This window comes from Somniosus microcephalus, chromosome 4, assembly GCF_052327205.1.
Source record: "Somniosus microcephalus isolate GS21.2 chromosome 4, FLI_Smic_1.0, whole genome shotgun sequence".
Lineage (NCBI taxonomy): Eukaryota > Metazoa > Chordata > Chondrichthyes > Squaliformes > Somniosidae > Somniosus > Somniosus microcephalus.
The window spans coordinates 8,432,962-8,450,549 of NC_140990.1; the positions used below are offsets into that span (position 1 = coordinate 8,432,962).

The 17,588-nt window shown below is 48.9% G+C and overlaps 1 protein-coding gene across 1 annotated transcript; it reads right to left on the minus strand.

Moving 5' to 3' along the window:
* Positions 1–11,904: 11,904 nt before the first annotated feature.
* On the minus strand, positions 11,905–16,497 carry LOC147118244 (uncharacterized). Its single transcript, XM_085984335.1, has 2 exons — positions 14,490–16,497; positions 11,905–13,079 (listed from the first exon to the last, which is right to left on the minus strand). Exons 1-2 carry the CDS (start codon positions 16,020–16,022, stop codon positions 12,066–12,068), a joined length of 2,547 nt encoding a protein of 848 aa, XP_085840461.1. The 5' UTR covers positions 16,023–16,497; the 3' UTR covers positions 11,905–12,065.
* Positions 16,498–17,588: the final 1,091 nt, after the last annotated feature.

Consider the following 17,588-nt stretch of genomic DNA (forward strand, 5'->3'; position numbering starts at 1 on the left):
TTCCGTTCTCTTTATTTTATTTTTTTAAATTTACTGTTGGAGACTCGTTCCCGCCGGAGGTCTGAACGCTGACCTGCTTGCCGCGCCGGCCATCTCCCGAGTGCTCCCTCCCAGTCCGTTATTGCTTGCCTCCAATTTTGCTGCCTGTCTCAGCTGTAGAGCCCACCGCTGGAGCCCCAGCCTGACGCCCAGGAAGGATTAGCACAGTACCTGCCACCTGCTTGGCCAGCTGGTGAAACCACAGCTTTTCTCACTTCCTTGAGTCTTCTGGACGCCGGAGGAATCGATGTCCTTGAGGTGCTGCCGAATTGCAGGTAAGTCTGTTTCCACTTCATCGCCACTGTAGTGTCCGTGTGTTGATAAAGACACTGAAGACAGGAGATGGTTGATGCGCTATCAATTACTCATAAAAGACGGAGAGTTAGGAGAGTAACTAAAGGCTTTTATTAGCAAAGAACAGAGCATGCCTCTCGTGGTTGACTGGGTTCCAAGAAGGCAGGGGGCTGCAGAGCAATCACCTTTATACCTGGGCCTGTGGGTGGAGCCAGGGGCATGCATAGGTACAACAGTGTGCAACAACAACAACGGTGAACAACAATAACAGTGGTTTACCACATTCACCCCTTGTTTAAAATTGAGTCCGGCGGGGTGAAGTGTACTAAAGGTTCGTGTAAGTAAGTCTATCAGGTGGCCTTGTATGCCGTCCTGATCGTCGTGGTGGCGGCGGTGATGGTGCAGCATCCAACGTTGAATCTGGCGTCTCATTGAGTGGTTGGGTGGTCAATGACGGGTCCTGGGGCTGCGGCATGCCGTCTAGCGGGGTTAGGTTGTGGGTAGTGGTGGATGGCAATGGTAGTGTTTCAGGGGCACCCGAAGGTGTGAGATCTCGTGTGGGGGCTGTGTCCTCCCGCCCGTCCGGGTACGCTACGTAAGCGTACTGGGGGTAGGTGTGGGTAGTGGTGGGTGGCGAGGGAGGTGTTTCGGGAGCACCCGAAGGTGCGAGGTCTCGTATGGAGACTGTGTCCTCCCGCCCGTCCGGGTACACCACGTAAGCATACTGAGGGTTGGCATGGAGGAGGCTCACCCTCTCGACCAGGGGGTCCGTCTTATGGGACCTCACGTGCTTCCGCAGTAGGACGGGTCCTGGAGAAGTCAGCCATGTCGGTAACGAGATCCCCGATATGGACTTCCTGGGGAAGGAGAGCATTCTCTCGTGAGGGGTAGCATTGGTGGCTGTACAGAGCAGTGACCAAATGGAATGGAGCACCGCAGGGAGGACTTCCTGCCAGCGAGAGGTCGGAAGGCCCTTAGATTTCAAGTTTAAAAGGACTGCCTTCCAGACCGTCGCATTCTCCCTTTCCACCTGGCCATTCCCCCGGGGGTTGTAGCTGGTGGTCCTGCTTGTAGCAATACCTCTCGAGAGCAGGTACTGCCGAAGTTCGTCGCTCATAAAGGATGAGCCCCTGTCGCTATGAATATAGCTAGGGAAACCGAACAAGGCGAAGAGGTCATTCAGACATTTAATGACCGTGGTACTGGTCATGTCTGAGCAAGGGATGGCAAACGGGAAACGGGAGTACTCGTCAATTATGTTGAGGAAGTACACATTGCGGTCGGAGGAGGGGAGGGGCCCTTTAAAATCGACGCTCAGCCATTCAAAGGGGCGCGTGGCTTTGATCAGGCTTGCTCTGTCTGGCCTATAAAAATGCGGTTTGCACTCGGCACAGATTTGGCAGTTCCTGGTCATGGTCCTGACCTCCTCGATGGAGTAGGGCAGGTTACGGGATTTGATGAAGTGAAAAAACCTGGTGACCCCCAGGTGGCAGAGGTCATTGTGGAGGGTCTTCATTCTATCGACCTGCGCGTTGGCGCATGTACCACGTGATAGGGCATCTGGGGGCTCATTGAGTTTCCCGGGCCGGTACAAGATCTCGTAATTGTAGGTGGAGAGTTCGATTCTCCACCTCAAGATCTTGTCGTTCTTGATTTTGCCCCTCTGCTTATTATTAAACATAAAAGCTACTGAACGCTGGTCAGTGAGCAGGGTAAATCGTTTTCCGGCCAGGTAATGCCTCCAATGTCACACAGCTTCCACAATGGCCTGGGCCTCCTTTTCGCCAGAGGAGTGTCGAATCTCGGGGCCCTGGAGGGTCCTTGAGGAAAAGGCCACGGGTCTCCCCGCCTGGTTAAGGGTTGCAGCTAGGGCAAAGTCGGATGCGTTGCTCTCCACTTGGAAAGTGATGGACTCATCCACTGCGTGCATCGTGGCCCTCGCAATATCTCTTTTTATGAGAGTGAAGGCTGCACAGGCCTCTGCTGCCAGGGGAAGGAGGTGGACTTGATGAGGGGTCTGGCTTTGTCCGCATAGTTGGGCACCCACTGAGCATAGTACGAGAAAAACCCTAGGCACCACTTGTGCTCGCCACGGGCTGGTGCTACTTTCAATAATCCCTTCCTTCAGGAGTCTCGCTACCTCGGATTTAATGAAGCTCCTATCCCCGGCACTGTAACGCCTGCTTTTGGTAGCGATGGGCTTACAGTCGCGGGTGAGGTTAGCGAATAAGGAGGGGGGGAACTTTAAGGGTGGAGAGGCTGCAAATGGTGCGCGGCGGGCGATTTAAAAGCTGCTGGCTGCAGACTGTGAGTGGGGGGAGGGGTCCGTCGTACGCTAATGTGACACTCTTAAGGTGGCACTGAAAATCCAGCCCCAGTAGAATGGCAGCGCAGAGATGGGGCAGGACCAGGAGTTTAAAATTTTTGTATTCTGTGCCCCTTACTGAAAGGGTCACTACACAGTAGCCACCGATGTCCGCTGACTGGGCTTTGGAAGCCAAAGAGATCCGATGGCGCGTCGGCAGGACCGGGAGAGAGTAACTGCGCACCGTGTCGGGGTGGATAAAGCTCTCCGTGCTCCCGCTGTCAAAAAGGCAGGTAGTGGCGCAGCCGTTTACCGTAATGTCCATCATGGACCTGGACAGTTGATGAGGGAGAGATTGGTCCAGCGTCACGGAGGCCAGCGTATGGTCGAGCGAGTCGATGTGGTCATCAGATGAGGCGGTGGTTGAGTCCGGGTCCCCCGTGGTTGAAGTTGGAGACGTCCAAGATGGCAGACAAAATGGCGGCGCCCATGATCCCGATCCCCACGCGGCTGGAGGTGTCCAAGATGGCAGACAAGATGGCTGCCCCCATGGTTCACACGCGGTGCTGCTGGCGTTAGCGGTCTTACCTTTGCAGGCGCTGACATAGTGTCCTTTCTTCCTGCAGCTGGAGCAGGTAGCGTTTCTCGCCGGGCAGCGTGCTCTGGGGTGTTTTGCCTGGCCACAAAAATAACATTTCTGTGCCTTGGACATCGCAGCAGCAGTTGAAGGTGGCGGTCCCATGACCCAAGGTTGTGGCGTCCACGTTGCGGAGCGGTTAGGGGAGAAGGCGTCCATATTCCTGTGGGCCGCGTCGAGCGAGAGCGCGAGGGACACTGCCTTTCTCAGGTCCATTTCTCCCTTTTCCAACAGTCTCTGCCAGGAGTAGTCGGACCTTAGGCCCGCAACGAAAGCATCTCGGATCAGTCCCTCCGTGTGTGCTGCGGCTGATACTTCTTTGCAATCGCAGCCTCGGCCGAGTATCCGTAGTGCCCATAGGAAGGCCTCCACCAATTCCCCGGGCTGCTGTCTGCGGGATCTTAAGAGGTGCCTGGCATAGACCGTATTTACCGGGCGTGCGTATTGCCCTTTTAGCAGATTGATAGCCGCCACGTAGGTCGTCGCGTCCTGGAATATTGTATAAACTTGGTGGCTCACCTTTGAGGCCAGGATTTCCAGCTTGTTTTCGTCCAGGGTCACAGTTGAGGCTTGCAGGTAGGCCTCGAAGCAACGCAGCCAATGCGCGAATTTGGTAGCCGAACCCGATTCTTGGGGGTTTAGGTCCAGGCATGTTGGTCTGAGGGCTCGCAGCAGCTCCTGCTGCTCAGCGTTTGGTGCAGCAGCCTGCTGCTCAGCGTTTGTTGTCGACATTTTGTTTTTGCTAATAAAAATGATGCGCTATCAATTACTCATAAAAGACGGAGAGTTAGGAGAGTAACTAAAGGCTTTTATTAGCAAAGAACAGAGCATGCCTCTCGTGGTTGACTGGGTTCCAAGAAGGCAGGGGGCTGCAGAGCAATCACCTTTATACCTGGGCCTGTGGGTGGAGCCAGGGGCGGAGCCAGCAGAGACATGCTGAGGCATGCATAGGTACAACAGTGTGCAACAACAACAACAACGGTGAACAACAATAACAGTGGCTTACCACATTGGTTCATAGGTATTTACTAAGCAAAGTCTGGGGGGGGGGGTTTCTAAAGGATATACACAATACACAGGCTTATATAGCCCAAGTGGCAATTACCGGCATTACGCACACCTGGGGCTCTTAAAGGCACATACACCACAGGGGGCATAGTCTTAGAATAAGGGGCTGCTCTTTCAAAACTGAGATGAGGAGGAACTACTTCACTCAGAGGGTGGTAGGTCCATGGAATATGCTGCCCCAAAAAGCTGTCGATGCTACATCATTACATAAATTTAAAGCAGAAATAGACAGTTTCCTAGAAGAAAGGGGAATTAAGGGTTATGGGGAGCGGGCAGGAATTTGGACATGAGTCTAGGTTCGGATTGGTCATGGCCCTGTGGGAGGCGGAGCGGGCCCAGGGGCCGTGTACCCTGATCCTGCTCCTGTTTCGTGTGTCTAATTCTGTTAGATTCAGGAGATAGTCCTGTCATAGTGGATTGGCGGTTAGGATCAGATCAGCCATGATCTTATTGAATGGCGGAGCAGGCTCGAGGGGCCAATTGGCCTACTCCTGCTACTATTTCTTATGTTCTTATGTTCTTATGAAAGATCAGTATGAGGTGGTGTGTTAATGAACTTCACTGTAGATCAGTGTGAGGTGGTGTGTTAATGAATTTCACTATGGATCAGTGTGAGGTGGTGTGTTAATTAATGTCACTATAGATCAGTGTGAGGTGGTGTGTTAATGAATTTCACTGTAGATCAGTGTGAGGTGGTTTGTTAGTGTATTTCACTGTAGATCAGTGTGAGGTGGTGCATTAATGAATTTCACTGTCGATCAGTGTGAGGTGGTGTGTTAATGAATTTCACTATAGATCAGTGCGAGGTGGTGTGTTAATGAATTTCACTATAGGTCAGTGTGAGGTGCTGTGTTAATGAATTTCACTGTAGATCAGTGTGAGGTGGTGTGTTAATGAATTTCACTATCGATCAGTGTGAGGGGGTGTAATTGGCAAATGAATTTCACTATAGATCATTGTGAGGTGGTGTGTTAATGAATTTCACTGTAGATCAGTGTGAGGTGGTGTGTTAATGAATTTCACTGTAGATCAGTGTGAGGTGGTGTGTTAATGAATTTCACTGTAGATCAGTGTGAGGTGGTGTGTCAATGAACATAAGAACATAAGAAGTAGGAGCAGGAGTAGGCCATACGGCCCCTCGTGCCTGCTCCGCCATTCAATAGGATCATGGCTGATCCGATCTAGACTCACGTCCACTTCCCTGCCCTCTCCCTGTAACCCCTAATTCCCTTTTCTGCTAGGAAACTGTCTATCTCCATTTTAAATTTATTTAATGTTACAGCTCTCTGGGGTAGCAAATTCCATAGATTTACTACCCTCTGAGTGAAGAAATTTCTCCTCATGTCAGTTTTGAAAGGGCAGCCCCTTATTCTAAGATTATGCCCCCTAGTTCTAGTCTCACCCATCAGTGGAAACACCCTCACCGCATCCACCCGATCAAGCCCCCTCACAATCTTATATGTTTCAATAAGATCGCCTCTCATTCTTCTGAACTCCAATGAGTAGAGTCCCAACCTACTCAACCTTTCCTCATACGTCAACCCCCTCATCTGCGGAATCAACCGAGTGAACCTTCTCTGAACCGCCTCGAGAGCAAGTATATCTTTTCTTAAATATGGAAACCAAAACTGCACGCAGTATTCTAGGTGTGGCCTCACCAATACCCTGTATAACTGCAGCAAGACTTCCCTGTTTTTATACTCCATCCCCCTTGCAATAAAAGCCAAGATTCCATTGGCCTTCCTGATCACCTGCTGTACCTGCATACTAACCTTCTGTGTTTCATGCACCAGGACCCCCAGATCCCTTTGTACTGTAGCACTTTGCAGTTTCTCTCCATTTGGATAATAACTTGCTCTTTGATTTTTTCTGCCAAAGTGCATAACCTCACACTTTCCAACATTATATTGCATCTGCCAAATCTCTGCCCACTCACTTAGCCTGTCTATGTCCTTTTGCAGGTTTTATATTTCCTCCTCACTCACTGCTTTCCCTCCCATCTTTGTATCGTCGGCAAACTTGGATATGTTGCACTCGGTCCCTTCCTCCAAATCGTTAATATAGATTGTAAAGAGTTGGGGTCCCAGCACTGACCCCTGCGGAACACCACTAGTTACTGATTGCCAGCCCGAGAACGAACCATTTATCCCAACTCTTTGTTTTCTGTTAGATAGCCAATCTTTCACCCATGCCAGTATATTACCCCCAATCCCGTGATTTTTTATCTTGATCAGTAATCTTTTGTGTGGAACCTTGTCAAATGCCTTTTGGAAGTCCAAATACACTACATCCACTGATTCCCCTTTATCCACCCTGTATGTTACATCCTCAAAGAATTCGAGCAAATTTGTCAAACATGACCTGCCCTTTGTAAAACCATGCTGACTCTGTCCTATTAAATTATGTTTATCCAAATGCTCTGTTACTGTTTCCTTAATAATGGACTCCAAAATGTTGCCAACCACAGATGTTAGGCTAACTGGTCTATAGTTTCCAGCTTTTTGTCTACTTCCCTTCTTAAATAAGGGTGTTACATTAGCAGTTTTCCAATCTGCCGGGACCTTTATTGAGTCCAGGGAGTTCTGGAAAATAATCACCAATGCATCCACAATCCCTACCGCCACTTCTCTCAAGACCCTAGGATGTAGGCCATCAGGTCCGGGGGATTTATCCGCCTTAAGCCCCATTATTTTACTGAGTACCATCTCCTTAGTGATTTTAATCGTGTTTAGCTCCTCCCCCCCCATTGCCCCCTGTTTGTCCAGTGTTGGGATATTTTTAGTGTCCTCTACTGTAAAGACTGATACAAAATATTTGTTCAGCGTCTTTGCCATCTCCATGTTCCCCACCACTAGTTTCCCGGTCCCATCCTCTAAGGGACCAACATTCTCTTTAGCCACCCTTTTTCTTTTTATATAGCTGTAGAAACTCTTGCTATCTGTTTTTATATTTTTTGCTAGTTTACTTTCATAATCTATCTTCCGTTTCTTAATTAATCTTTTAGTTATTGTTTGCTGGCTTTTAAATGCTTCCCGATCTTCTATCCTCCCTCTAGATTTGGTTACTTTATATGCCCTTGTTTTCAGTCGGATGCTATCCTTTATTACTTTACTAAGCCACAGATGGCTGTCTTTTCTTTTACTCCCCTTTTTCCTCAGTGGAATATATTTATCTTGAAAGATGTGAAATATCTCCTTGAATGTAGACCACTGCTCTTGTACCGTCTTACACTTTAATCTGTTTTCCCAGTCCACTTTAGTCAATTCTACTCTACCTTCATAGTCTCCTTTATTTAAGCTCAGTACGCTGGTTTGAGATCCAACTCTCTCACCCTCAAACTGAATTTGGAATTCAACCATATTATGGTCACTCATTCCAAGGGGATCCTTTACTAGGACATTTTTTATTAATCCTGTCTCATTACACAGCACCTGAGCTAAGATTGCCTGCCCCCTGGTTGGTTCAGTTACATACTGCTCAGGGAACCCGTCCCTAATACACTCTATGAACTCTTCCTCAGGGCTGCCATGCTCAATTTGATTAGTCCAGTCAATATGAAAGTTAAAATCCCCCATGATTATAGCTGTTCCCCTATTACAAGCCCCAACTATTTCCTGATTTATACTCCGACCAACAGATTTGCAACTGTTAGGAGGCCTATAGACTACGCCCACTAGTGGCTTTTTCCCCTTATTATTCCTTATCTCCACCCAAACTGTTTCACTATCCTGATCCTTTGACCCAATATCATTTCTGACTATTGCAGTGATTCCATCCTTGATTAACATAGCAACCCCACCTCCCTTTCCTTCATGTCTGTCCGTCCTAATTGTCAAATACCCTTGTATGTTTAGTTCCCAGTCATGATTATCTTGCAGCCATGTTTCCGTAATGGCCACCAGATCATACCCATGTGTAGTTATTTGTACCGTCAACTCGTCAATTTTGTTACGAATGCTGCGTGCATTCAGATAAAGAACTTTGAAATATGTTTTCTGACAATTTATTGCTGCTTTAACCTCTTTTACTACTTTACCTTTTTCATTATACATTCTGTCCCTTCCTGACACACTCTGGTTTTTAATTCCCCCACTGTTACCTTGCTCTATTGCCTTCTCCGCTGTCATTTTTATTTTTCACCCTCTTAAAACCTCCCCCCCACTAATTAGTTTAAAGCCCTCTCTACAGCCCTAGTTATTCGATTCGCCAGTACTCTAGTCCCAGCACTGGCCAAGTGAAGTCCGTCCCAACAGTACAGCTCTCTCCTGTCCCAGTACTGATGCCAGTGTCCTAGGAAGCCAAACCCATTTCTCCCACACCAGTCTTTGAGCCACGCATTTAACTCTCTAATTTTATTTGCCCTAGCCAAATTTGCACGTGGCTCAGGTAGTAATCCAGCGATTATTACCCTTGTGGTTCTGCTTTTTAATTTGGCCCCTAGCTGCTCAAACTCCCTCAGCAGAACCTCCTTCCTTGTCCTATCTATGTCATTGGTACCAACATGGACCACGACAACTGGATCCTCGCCCTCCCACTCCAAGTTTCTCTCCAGCCCAGAGGAGATGTCCTTAACCCTGGCACCGGGGAGGCAACACAGCCTTCAGGACGCTCGCTCTCGGCTGCAAAGAACTCTATCTATCCCCCTAATGTCACCATAGGTCAATGTGAGGTGGTGTGTTAATGAATTTCACTATAGATCCATGTGAGGTGGTGTGTTAATGAATTTCACTATAGATCAGTGTGAGGTGGTGTGTTAATGAATTTCACTATAGATCAATGTGAGGTGGTGTGTTAATGAATTTCACTATAGATCAGTGTGAGGTGGTGTGTTAATGAATATCACTGTAGATCAGTGTGAGGTTGTATGTTAATGAATTTCACTGTAGATCAGTGTGAGGTGGTGTGTTAATGAATTTCACTGTAGATCAGTGTGATGTGGTGTGTCAATGAATTTCACTATAGATCACCGTGAGGTGGTGTGTTAATGAATTTCACTATAGATCAGTGTGAGGTGGTGTGTTAATGAATATCACTGTAGATCAGTGTGAGGTGGTGTGTTAATGAATTTCACTATAGATCAGTATGAGGTGGTGTGTTAATGAATTTCACTGTAGATCTGTATCAGGTGGTGTGTTAATGAATTTCACTATAGGTCAGTGTGAGGTGGTGTGTTAATGAATTTCACTATAGATCAGGGTGAGGTGGTGTGTTAATGAATTTCACGATAGATCAGTGCGAGGTGGTGTGTTAATGAAGTTCACTGTAGATCAGTGTGAGGTGGTGTGTTAATAAATTTCACTGTAGATAAGTGTGAGGTGGTGTTAATGAATTTCACTATAGATCAGTGTGAGGGGGTGTGTTAATGAATTTCACTATAGATCAGTGTGAGGTGGTGTGTTAATGAATTTCACTATAGATCAGTGTGAGGTGGTGTGTTAATGAATTTCACTATAGATCAGTGTTCACTATAGATCAGCCATTCAATGTGATCATGGCTGATCATCCAAATTAGTACCCTGTCCCTGCCTTTTCCCCATATCACTTGATTCCTTTAGCCTCAAGAAATATATCCAACTCTTTCTTGAATAAGTTTAATGAACTGGCCTCCACCGCTCTCGGTGGCAGAGAATTCCACAGGTTCACCACTCTCTGGGTGAAGAAATTCCTCCTCATTTCAGTCCTAAATGGCTTACCCCTTATTCTTAGACTATGACCCCTGGTTCTGGACTCCCCGGCCATCAGAAACACCCTTCCTGCATCTAGTCTGTCCAGACCTGACAGAATTTTATAGGTTTCGACGAGATCCCCTCTCAATCTTCTAAACTCCAGTGAGTATAAGCCCAATCGACACAATCTCTCCTCATACGTCATTCCTGCCATCCCAGGTATCAGCCTGGTGAATCTTCGCTGCACTCCCTCCATGGCAAGAACATCTTTCCTCAGGTAAGGTGACCAAAACTGCACACAATACTCAAGGTGCGGTCTCACCAAGGCCCTGTACAACTGTAGCAAGACATCCTTGTTCCTGTGCTTGAACCCTCTTGCTACGAAGGCCAACATACCATTTGCCTTCTTAACCGCCTGCTGCACCTGCATTCTTACCTTCAGCGACTGGTACACAAGGACACCCAGGTCTCTTTGCACTTCCCCTTCTCCCAATCTATTGCCATTCAAATAATAATCTGCCTTCCTGTTTTTGCCACCAAAGTGGATAACCTCACATTTATCCACATTACAGTGCATTTGCCATGTTTCTGCCCAATCACCCAACCTGTCCAAATCGTACTGGAGTTTCCTGACATCCTCCTCGCAGCTTACCCTCCCACCCAGCTTTGTGTCGTCTGCAAATTTGGAGATATTTCACTATAGATCAGTGTGAGGTGGTGTGTTAATGAATTTCACTGTAGATCAGTGTGAGGTGGTGTGTTAATGAATTTCACTATAGATCAGTGTGAGGTGGTGTGTTTTGGTGGGAAGAATAAGGAGGCCACACACTACTCGGACAAGGGGATGAAATTGGGTTGCTTTGTGCCTCCCGCGATATTCAGTGGGAGGTTAGCCGCGGCGGTAGCTGGTAGCGCCCCGCGGCACTGCACCGCCGGCAATGACGTCATCGCCATGCGCAGCACCCCGGCTGCAACCTTGGGTATGCGGCCCCTGACTTATCGCCGGACGATATGTCCGACAGGGTCAGGGGTCGTTCCTGCAGCCGCGGCGACGCCACTTAAAGGGCAGGTGTCGGGCGGCAACTTTTTATTTTGGCCGACTGCCAGCACCTGCCCCCTTCCCCTTTCTTCTTTGGGGTGTCGGCTGCGATCGCTCAGCCCGGCGCTCCTCTTGATCCGACACTCCACTCCCTGGTGTTCCAGCAGGGCCCCGGTGTGCGCAGTGCTAGGCCCCTCCCCTTTAATCAGGGAGAGAGGTCTGCTATGACCCGGTGCTATGTGCTGACGGGCGTGGCGCTGTTACACGAAGCGCCGTAAAATTCACTGGTAGCGCCTCAAGGAGGGGAGCGCTTCCAGTAGCACCCCGCCTCCTGCCTGGGGTGCTACCACTGAATTTAATGTGCAGGGGCGCTAACATTTTCGGGGCGCTAAAATTAGCCCCAACGACGTTAGCGACCCAAAGGGGGCATCACCGAATTTTCCCCCTAAGAGTCTAAATGGGCTGGAGGAGCAGAGGGATCCAGGGATACAGATACACAAATCACTAAAAGTAGCGACACAGGTTAATAAGGCCATTAAACTAAAAGCACTGGGCTACATTCGTAAAGGAGCCTCCTGTTCCGTGCCTAGGAGCTCTGAACCATGGCAGAGAGTGGCTGGGACACATTTCTCACACGCCTCGAGATTAACCCTCATGGGGACTTTGCTGTCAGTGAAGAGAGACGAGAAAGACCAAAGTGCCGTTTGCCCCTCAGTGTGGCCCTGAAGGACTGTGTCCAGGCTGGAGTTCTGTTTCCACCGTACGATCCTCCCCCAGTTTGTCCTTTCTGAGCTCCAGCCAGGTGATGCTATACACTCAGGTGGGAAAGACAAAAATCTACAGCAATGTGTTTAAAGCAAAGCTGATTTATTTGACATCTATCCAGAATATTAAACTCCAGCCCAGTTACAGGAGTTATTAACATCAGCAGAAACAAACCCCAACTGTCAGAATGAACATGGTTCAGTCCTGGATGTGATTAACAGCAGCAAAAACAATAGAATCCAACCCCTGCAGTCACACGTGAACTCGCTGGTGTCTCAGCAGGTGGGATGAGTGAGTGAATCCCTTCCCACACACGGAGCAGGTGAACGGCTTCTCCACAGTGTGAATACTTTGATGGTATGTCAGTTCCCCGGAACTTTTATAGCATTTCCCACAGTCCAAGCATTTAAATGGTCTCTCATCAGAGTGAATTCGCTGGTGTCTTAGCAGGTGGGATGAGCGAGTGAATCCCTTCCCACACACGGTGCAGGTGAACGGCCTCTCCCCAGTGTGAACTCGCTGGTGTCTCAGCAGGTCGGATGATTGAGTGAATCCCTTCCCACACACGGAGCAGGTGAACGTCCTCTCCCCAGTGTGAGTGCGCTGGTGTACAGTGAGCTCAGATGATCGCCTGAACCCAGTCCCACAGTGAGAGCACCTGAATGGCCTCTCCACAGTGTGAACATTTTGATGGTATGTCAGATCCCAGGAAGTTTTATAGCACTTCCCACAGTCCGAGCATTTAAATGGTCTCTCATCAGTGTGAACTCGCTGGTGATTCAGCAGGCTGGATGACTCGGTGAATCCCTTCCCACACACAGGGCAGGTGAACGGCCTCTCCCCAGTGTGAACTCGCTGGTGTGTCAGCAGTTTGGATGACAGAGTGAATCCCTTCCCACACACAGGGCAGGTGAACGGCCTCTCCCCAGTGTGAACTCGCTGGTGTGTCAGCAGGTGAGATGAATTAGTGAATCCCTTCCCACACTCAGAGCAGGTGAACGGCCTCTCCCCGGTGTGAACACGCTGGTGTCTCAGTAGGTGAGATGAATTAGTGAATCCCTTCCCACACTCAGAGCAGGTGAACGGCCTTTCCCCGGTGTGAACAGGCTGGTGTGTCTGAAGGTCAGATGACTCAGTGAATCCCTTCCCACACTCAAAGCAGGTGAATGGCCTCTCCCCAGTGTGAATACGCTTGTGTCTCGATAGGCCAGAAGATCGGCTGAAGCCTCGTCCACACACAGAACACGTGTATGGTTTCTCCCCGCTGTGAATGGTGCTTTTTGCTTCCATGTTCAGAGGCCGGTGATATTCAGATCCGATGAGTCGAGTGACTGTCAGATCTTGATGTGGCTGAGGGGGGACATGATTGAGGTGTACAAAATTATGAGGGGCATAGATAGGATGGATGCTGAGGAGCTTTTTCCCTTAGTAGAGGGGTCAATAACTAGGGGGCATAGATTCAAGGTAAAGGGCGGGAGGTTTAGAGGGGATTTGAGAAAGAACTTTTTCACCCAGAGGGTGGTTGGAGTCTGGAACTCACTGCCTGAAAGGGTTGTGGAGGCAGAAACCCTCACAACATTTAAGAAGCATTTGGATGTGCACTTGAAATGCCATAGCATACAAGGCTACGGGCCAAATGCTGGAATATGGGATTAGATTAGACAGGGCTTGATGGCCGGCACGGACACGATGGGCCGAAGGGCCTCTATCCGTGCTGTATTACTCTATGACTCTATGATGTTTGGTCTGAGCTTACCGTCTGTAAATCTTCCCCTTCCAGTGCCCTGTATAAAACACTGGTTAGGCCACAGCTGGAATACTGTGTGCAGTTCTGGTCGCCACACTACAGGAAGGATGTGATCGCGTTAGAGAGGGTGCAGAGGAGGTTCACCAGGATGTTACCAGGGCTGGAGCGCTTCAGCTATGAAGAGAGACTGGGCAGATTGGGTTTGTTTTCCTTGGAGCAGAGGAGGCTGAGGGGGGACATGATTGAGGTGTACAAAATTATGAGGGGCATAGATAGGATGGATGCTGAGGAGCTTTTTCCCTTAGTAGAGGGGTCAATAACTAGGGGGGCATAGATTCAAGGTAAAGGGCGGGAGGTTTAGAGGGGATTTGAGAAAGAACTTTTTCACCCAGAGGGTGGTTGGAGTCTGGAACTCACTGCCTGAAAGGGTTGTGGAGGCAGAAACCCTCACAACATTTAAGAAGCATTTGGATGTGCACTTGAAATGCCATAGCATACAAGGCTACGGGCCAAATGCTGGAATATGGGATTAGATTAGACAGGGCTTGATGGCCGGCACGGACACGATGGGCCGAAGGGCCTCTATCCGTGCTGTATTACTCTATGACTCTATGACTCTATGATGTTTGGTCTGAGCTTACCGTCTGTAAATCTTCCCCTTCCAGTGCCCTGTAAAATTAATTTAAAACAGGGAGCATGAGAGACAACCCACAAGAAAGCAAAGGCAGGTTGTGAAATTGGTGGGAACAGCCTTTCCCCGTCTAGCCTATTCAAACCCAGCATAATCTTGTACACCTCTGTCAATCGAAGGGAACCGTCAGCACAACAGTCTTAAAGATTAAACAGCAGTACAAGAATTTCTAAAACATTCATCCATTCCATGTTCATGTCACCCCAGCTGTCTTGAGGGCCCTGCTCTACAGAACAATGTGAGTTCGCTGGTGTCTCTTCAGGTTCCCGGAGCTTTTAAAGCTCTTCCCACAGTCAGAACAGTGAAAAGGTCTCTCATCAGTGTGAACTCGCTGGTGATCGAGCAGAGTCGAGGACAGAGTGAATCCCTTCCCACACATGGAGCAGGTGAATGGCCTCTCCCCAGTGTGAGCTCGATGGTGTCTCTTCAGGTTCGCGGAGCTTTTAAAGCTCTTCCCACAGACAGAACATGTAAATGGTCTCTCATAAGTGTGCACTCGCTGGTGTTCGATCAGATTCGAGGACTGTGTGAATCCCTTCCCACACACGGAACAGGTGAACGGCTTCTTCCCAGTGTGAAATCGCTGGTGTCTCTTCAGCTCCCCGGAGCTTTTAAAGCTCTTCCCACAGACAGAACATGTAAATGGTCTCTCATCAGTGTGAACTCGCTGGTGTACCTTCAGATCCCCAGAGGTTTTAAAGCTCTTCCCACAGTCCGAACATTTAAATGGTCTCTTATCAGTGTGAACTCGCTGGTGTACCTTCAGATCCCCAGTGCTTTTAAAGCTCTTCCCACAGACAGAACATTTAAATGGTCTCTCATCAGTGTGAACTCGCTGGTGTCTCACCAGGTGGGATGACAGAGTGAATCCCATCCCACATACGGAGCAGGAGAATGGTCTCTCCCCAGTGTGAACTTGCTGGTGTCTCACCAGGTGGGATGGCCGAGTGAATCCCTTCCCACACACGGAGCAGGTGAACGGTCTCTTTCCTGCTCTCTCCAGCTGGTGTCCCTTCAGCTCCTGGGACATTTGAAAGCTTATCCCACAGTCGGAATGTTTCACCGGCCTCTCCCCAGTGTGAACTCGCTGGTGTGCCAGCAAATTCGAGGGCCGAGCGAATCTCTTCCCACACACGGAGCAGGTGAACAGAATCTCTCCTGCTCTCTCCAGCTGGTGTCTCTTCAGATCCTGGGACCTTTTAAATCTCTTCCCACAGTCAGAACATTTAATCGGTCTCTCATCACTGTGAACAAGCTGGTGTCTCAGCAGGGTGGTCGAATCAGAGAATCGCTTCAAAAACACGGAGCAGGTCAACGGTCTCTCATCGGTGTGGACAAGCTGGTGTCTCTTCAGCATGGATGGTGCAATGAATCCCTTCCCACACACAGAGCGGGTAAAAGGTCCCTCCCTCGTGTGAACTTGCTGGTGTATCATTGGAGCGGATGACTGAGTGAATCCCTTCCCACACATGGATGAGGTGAACGGCCTCTTTCCTGCTCTCTCCAGCTGGTGTTCCTTCAGCTCCTGGGACCTTTTAAATCTCTTCCCACAGTCAGAACATTTAATCGGTCTCTCATCACTGTGAACAAGCTGGTGTCTCAGGAGGGTGGCTGAATCAGAGAATCGCTTCAAAAACACGGAGCAGGTCAACGGTCTCTCATCGGTGTGGACAAGCTGGTGTCTCTTCAGCATGGAGGGTGCAATTAATCGCTGCCCACACACTGAGCGGGTTAAAGGTCCCTCCCTCGTGTAAAATTGCTGGTGTATCATTGGAGCGGATGGCTGAGTGAATCCCTTCCCACACACGGGGCCCGGGTTTCCCCCAGTGTGTGGCCACTGGTGTTGCTTCAGGTATTTGTAGATCTTGAAGTTCTTTCAGAACATTTAAAAGGTCTCTCATTAGTGTGAACTCACGGGTGTGCCAGCAGATTGGAGGAGCGACTGAATCAGGTCCTGAGGAATCACGTAACTCTGTTAGATCTTGACGTGATGTTTGGTTTCAGCTTCCTGTCTGTAAATGCTCCACTTCTAAAACCCTGTAAAAGGAGTGTAGAAAGGGTATAGCGCCATCAGTTGTTGTCTACAACATTCCGGTGCCACCACCTGGTTACGTGGGCCCCATTTCCAAATTCCATCTTGTAATTGCGCGCCAGCTTGTCTCCATTTCTCCTTTTGCTCTTTACTAGTATTTTCTTGTAGCTCCATTATATTCACTTCCTGTACCCCACTGACTATCATGACCATATTTATTTCGTTTTTGAACGCGTCCTCTGGTTGCATTTCTTCCACAGCTAGTTTGGCAGCTAGATCTGCATACCTTATCCCTATAGGGGCCTGGTCCTGGGATTCATAGAAACATAGAAGATAGGAGCAGGAGTAGGCCATTCGGCCCCTCAAGCCTGCTCCACCATTCAATGAGCTCATGGCTGATCATCCAAATTCAGTACCCTATTCCTGCCTTCTCTCTATATCCCTTGATCCCTTTAGCCTTAAGAAATATATCCAGCTCCTTCTTGAATACATTTAATGAATTGGCCTCTACTGTAGAGAATTCCACAGGTTCACCACTCTCTGGGTGAAGAAATTCCTCCTAATTTCTGTCCTAAATGGCCTACCCCTTATCCTTAGACTGTGACCCCTGGTTCTGGACTCCTTGACCATCGGGAACATCCTTCCTGCATCTAGTCTGTCCTGTCCTGTCTGAATTTTATAAGTTTCAATAAGATCCCCTCTCATTCTTCTAAATTCCAGCGAGTACAAGCCCTGTACAACTGCAGCAAGACATCCTTGTTCCTGTACGCAAACCCTCTCGCTATGAAGGCCAACATACCATTTGCCTTCTTAACCGCGTTTTTTTTTGGCTAATTTTGCCTCAAAGAACAAACAGGGTAGAGCCGGTCCCACTGGTGTCCAGCCGTGCCCACAATAACCAGCGGGCCAGAAACAGCCCAATCCACCTCAGTGACTTGGCCCTGAAGTCAAATCAAGTCTCATCAAAGTCTGATCAAATGACATCCTTTTTGACTGTGACAAAGGTAAACTATCTCTCCTCGTCCTTCCTGACTTGTCTGCAGCCTTTGACACGGTTGACCACTCCATCCTTCTCCCAACACCTCTCCACCGTCGTCCAGCTGGGTGGGACTGCACTCGCCTGGTTCCATTCTTATCTATCTAATCATAGCCACAGGATCACCTGCAATGGCTTCTCTTCCCACTCCCGCATCGTTACCTCTGGTGTCCCCCAAGGATCTATCCTTGGGCCCCTCCTATTTCTCATCTAAATGCTGCCCCTTGGCGACATCATCTGAAAACACAGCATCAGTTTCCACATGTATG

Coding starts and splice junctions, on each gene's coding strand:
- LOC147118244 (XM_085984335.1), bottom strand. CDS start 16,022: ATGATACACCAGCAATTTTACACGAGGGAGGGACCTTTAACCCGCTCA. Junction 13,080..14,489: donor AGAGACACCAGCGAACTCAC/ATTGTTCTGTAG, acceptor AGCACCATTCAC/AGCGGGGAGAAACCATACAC.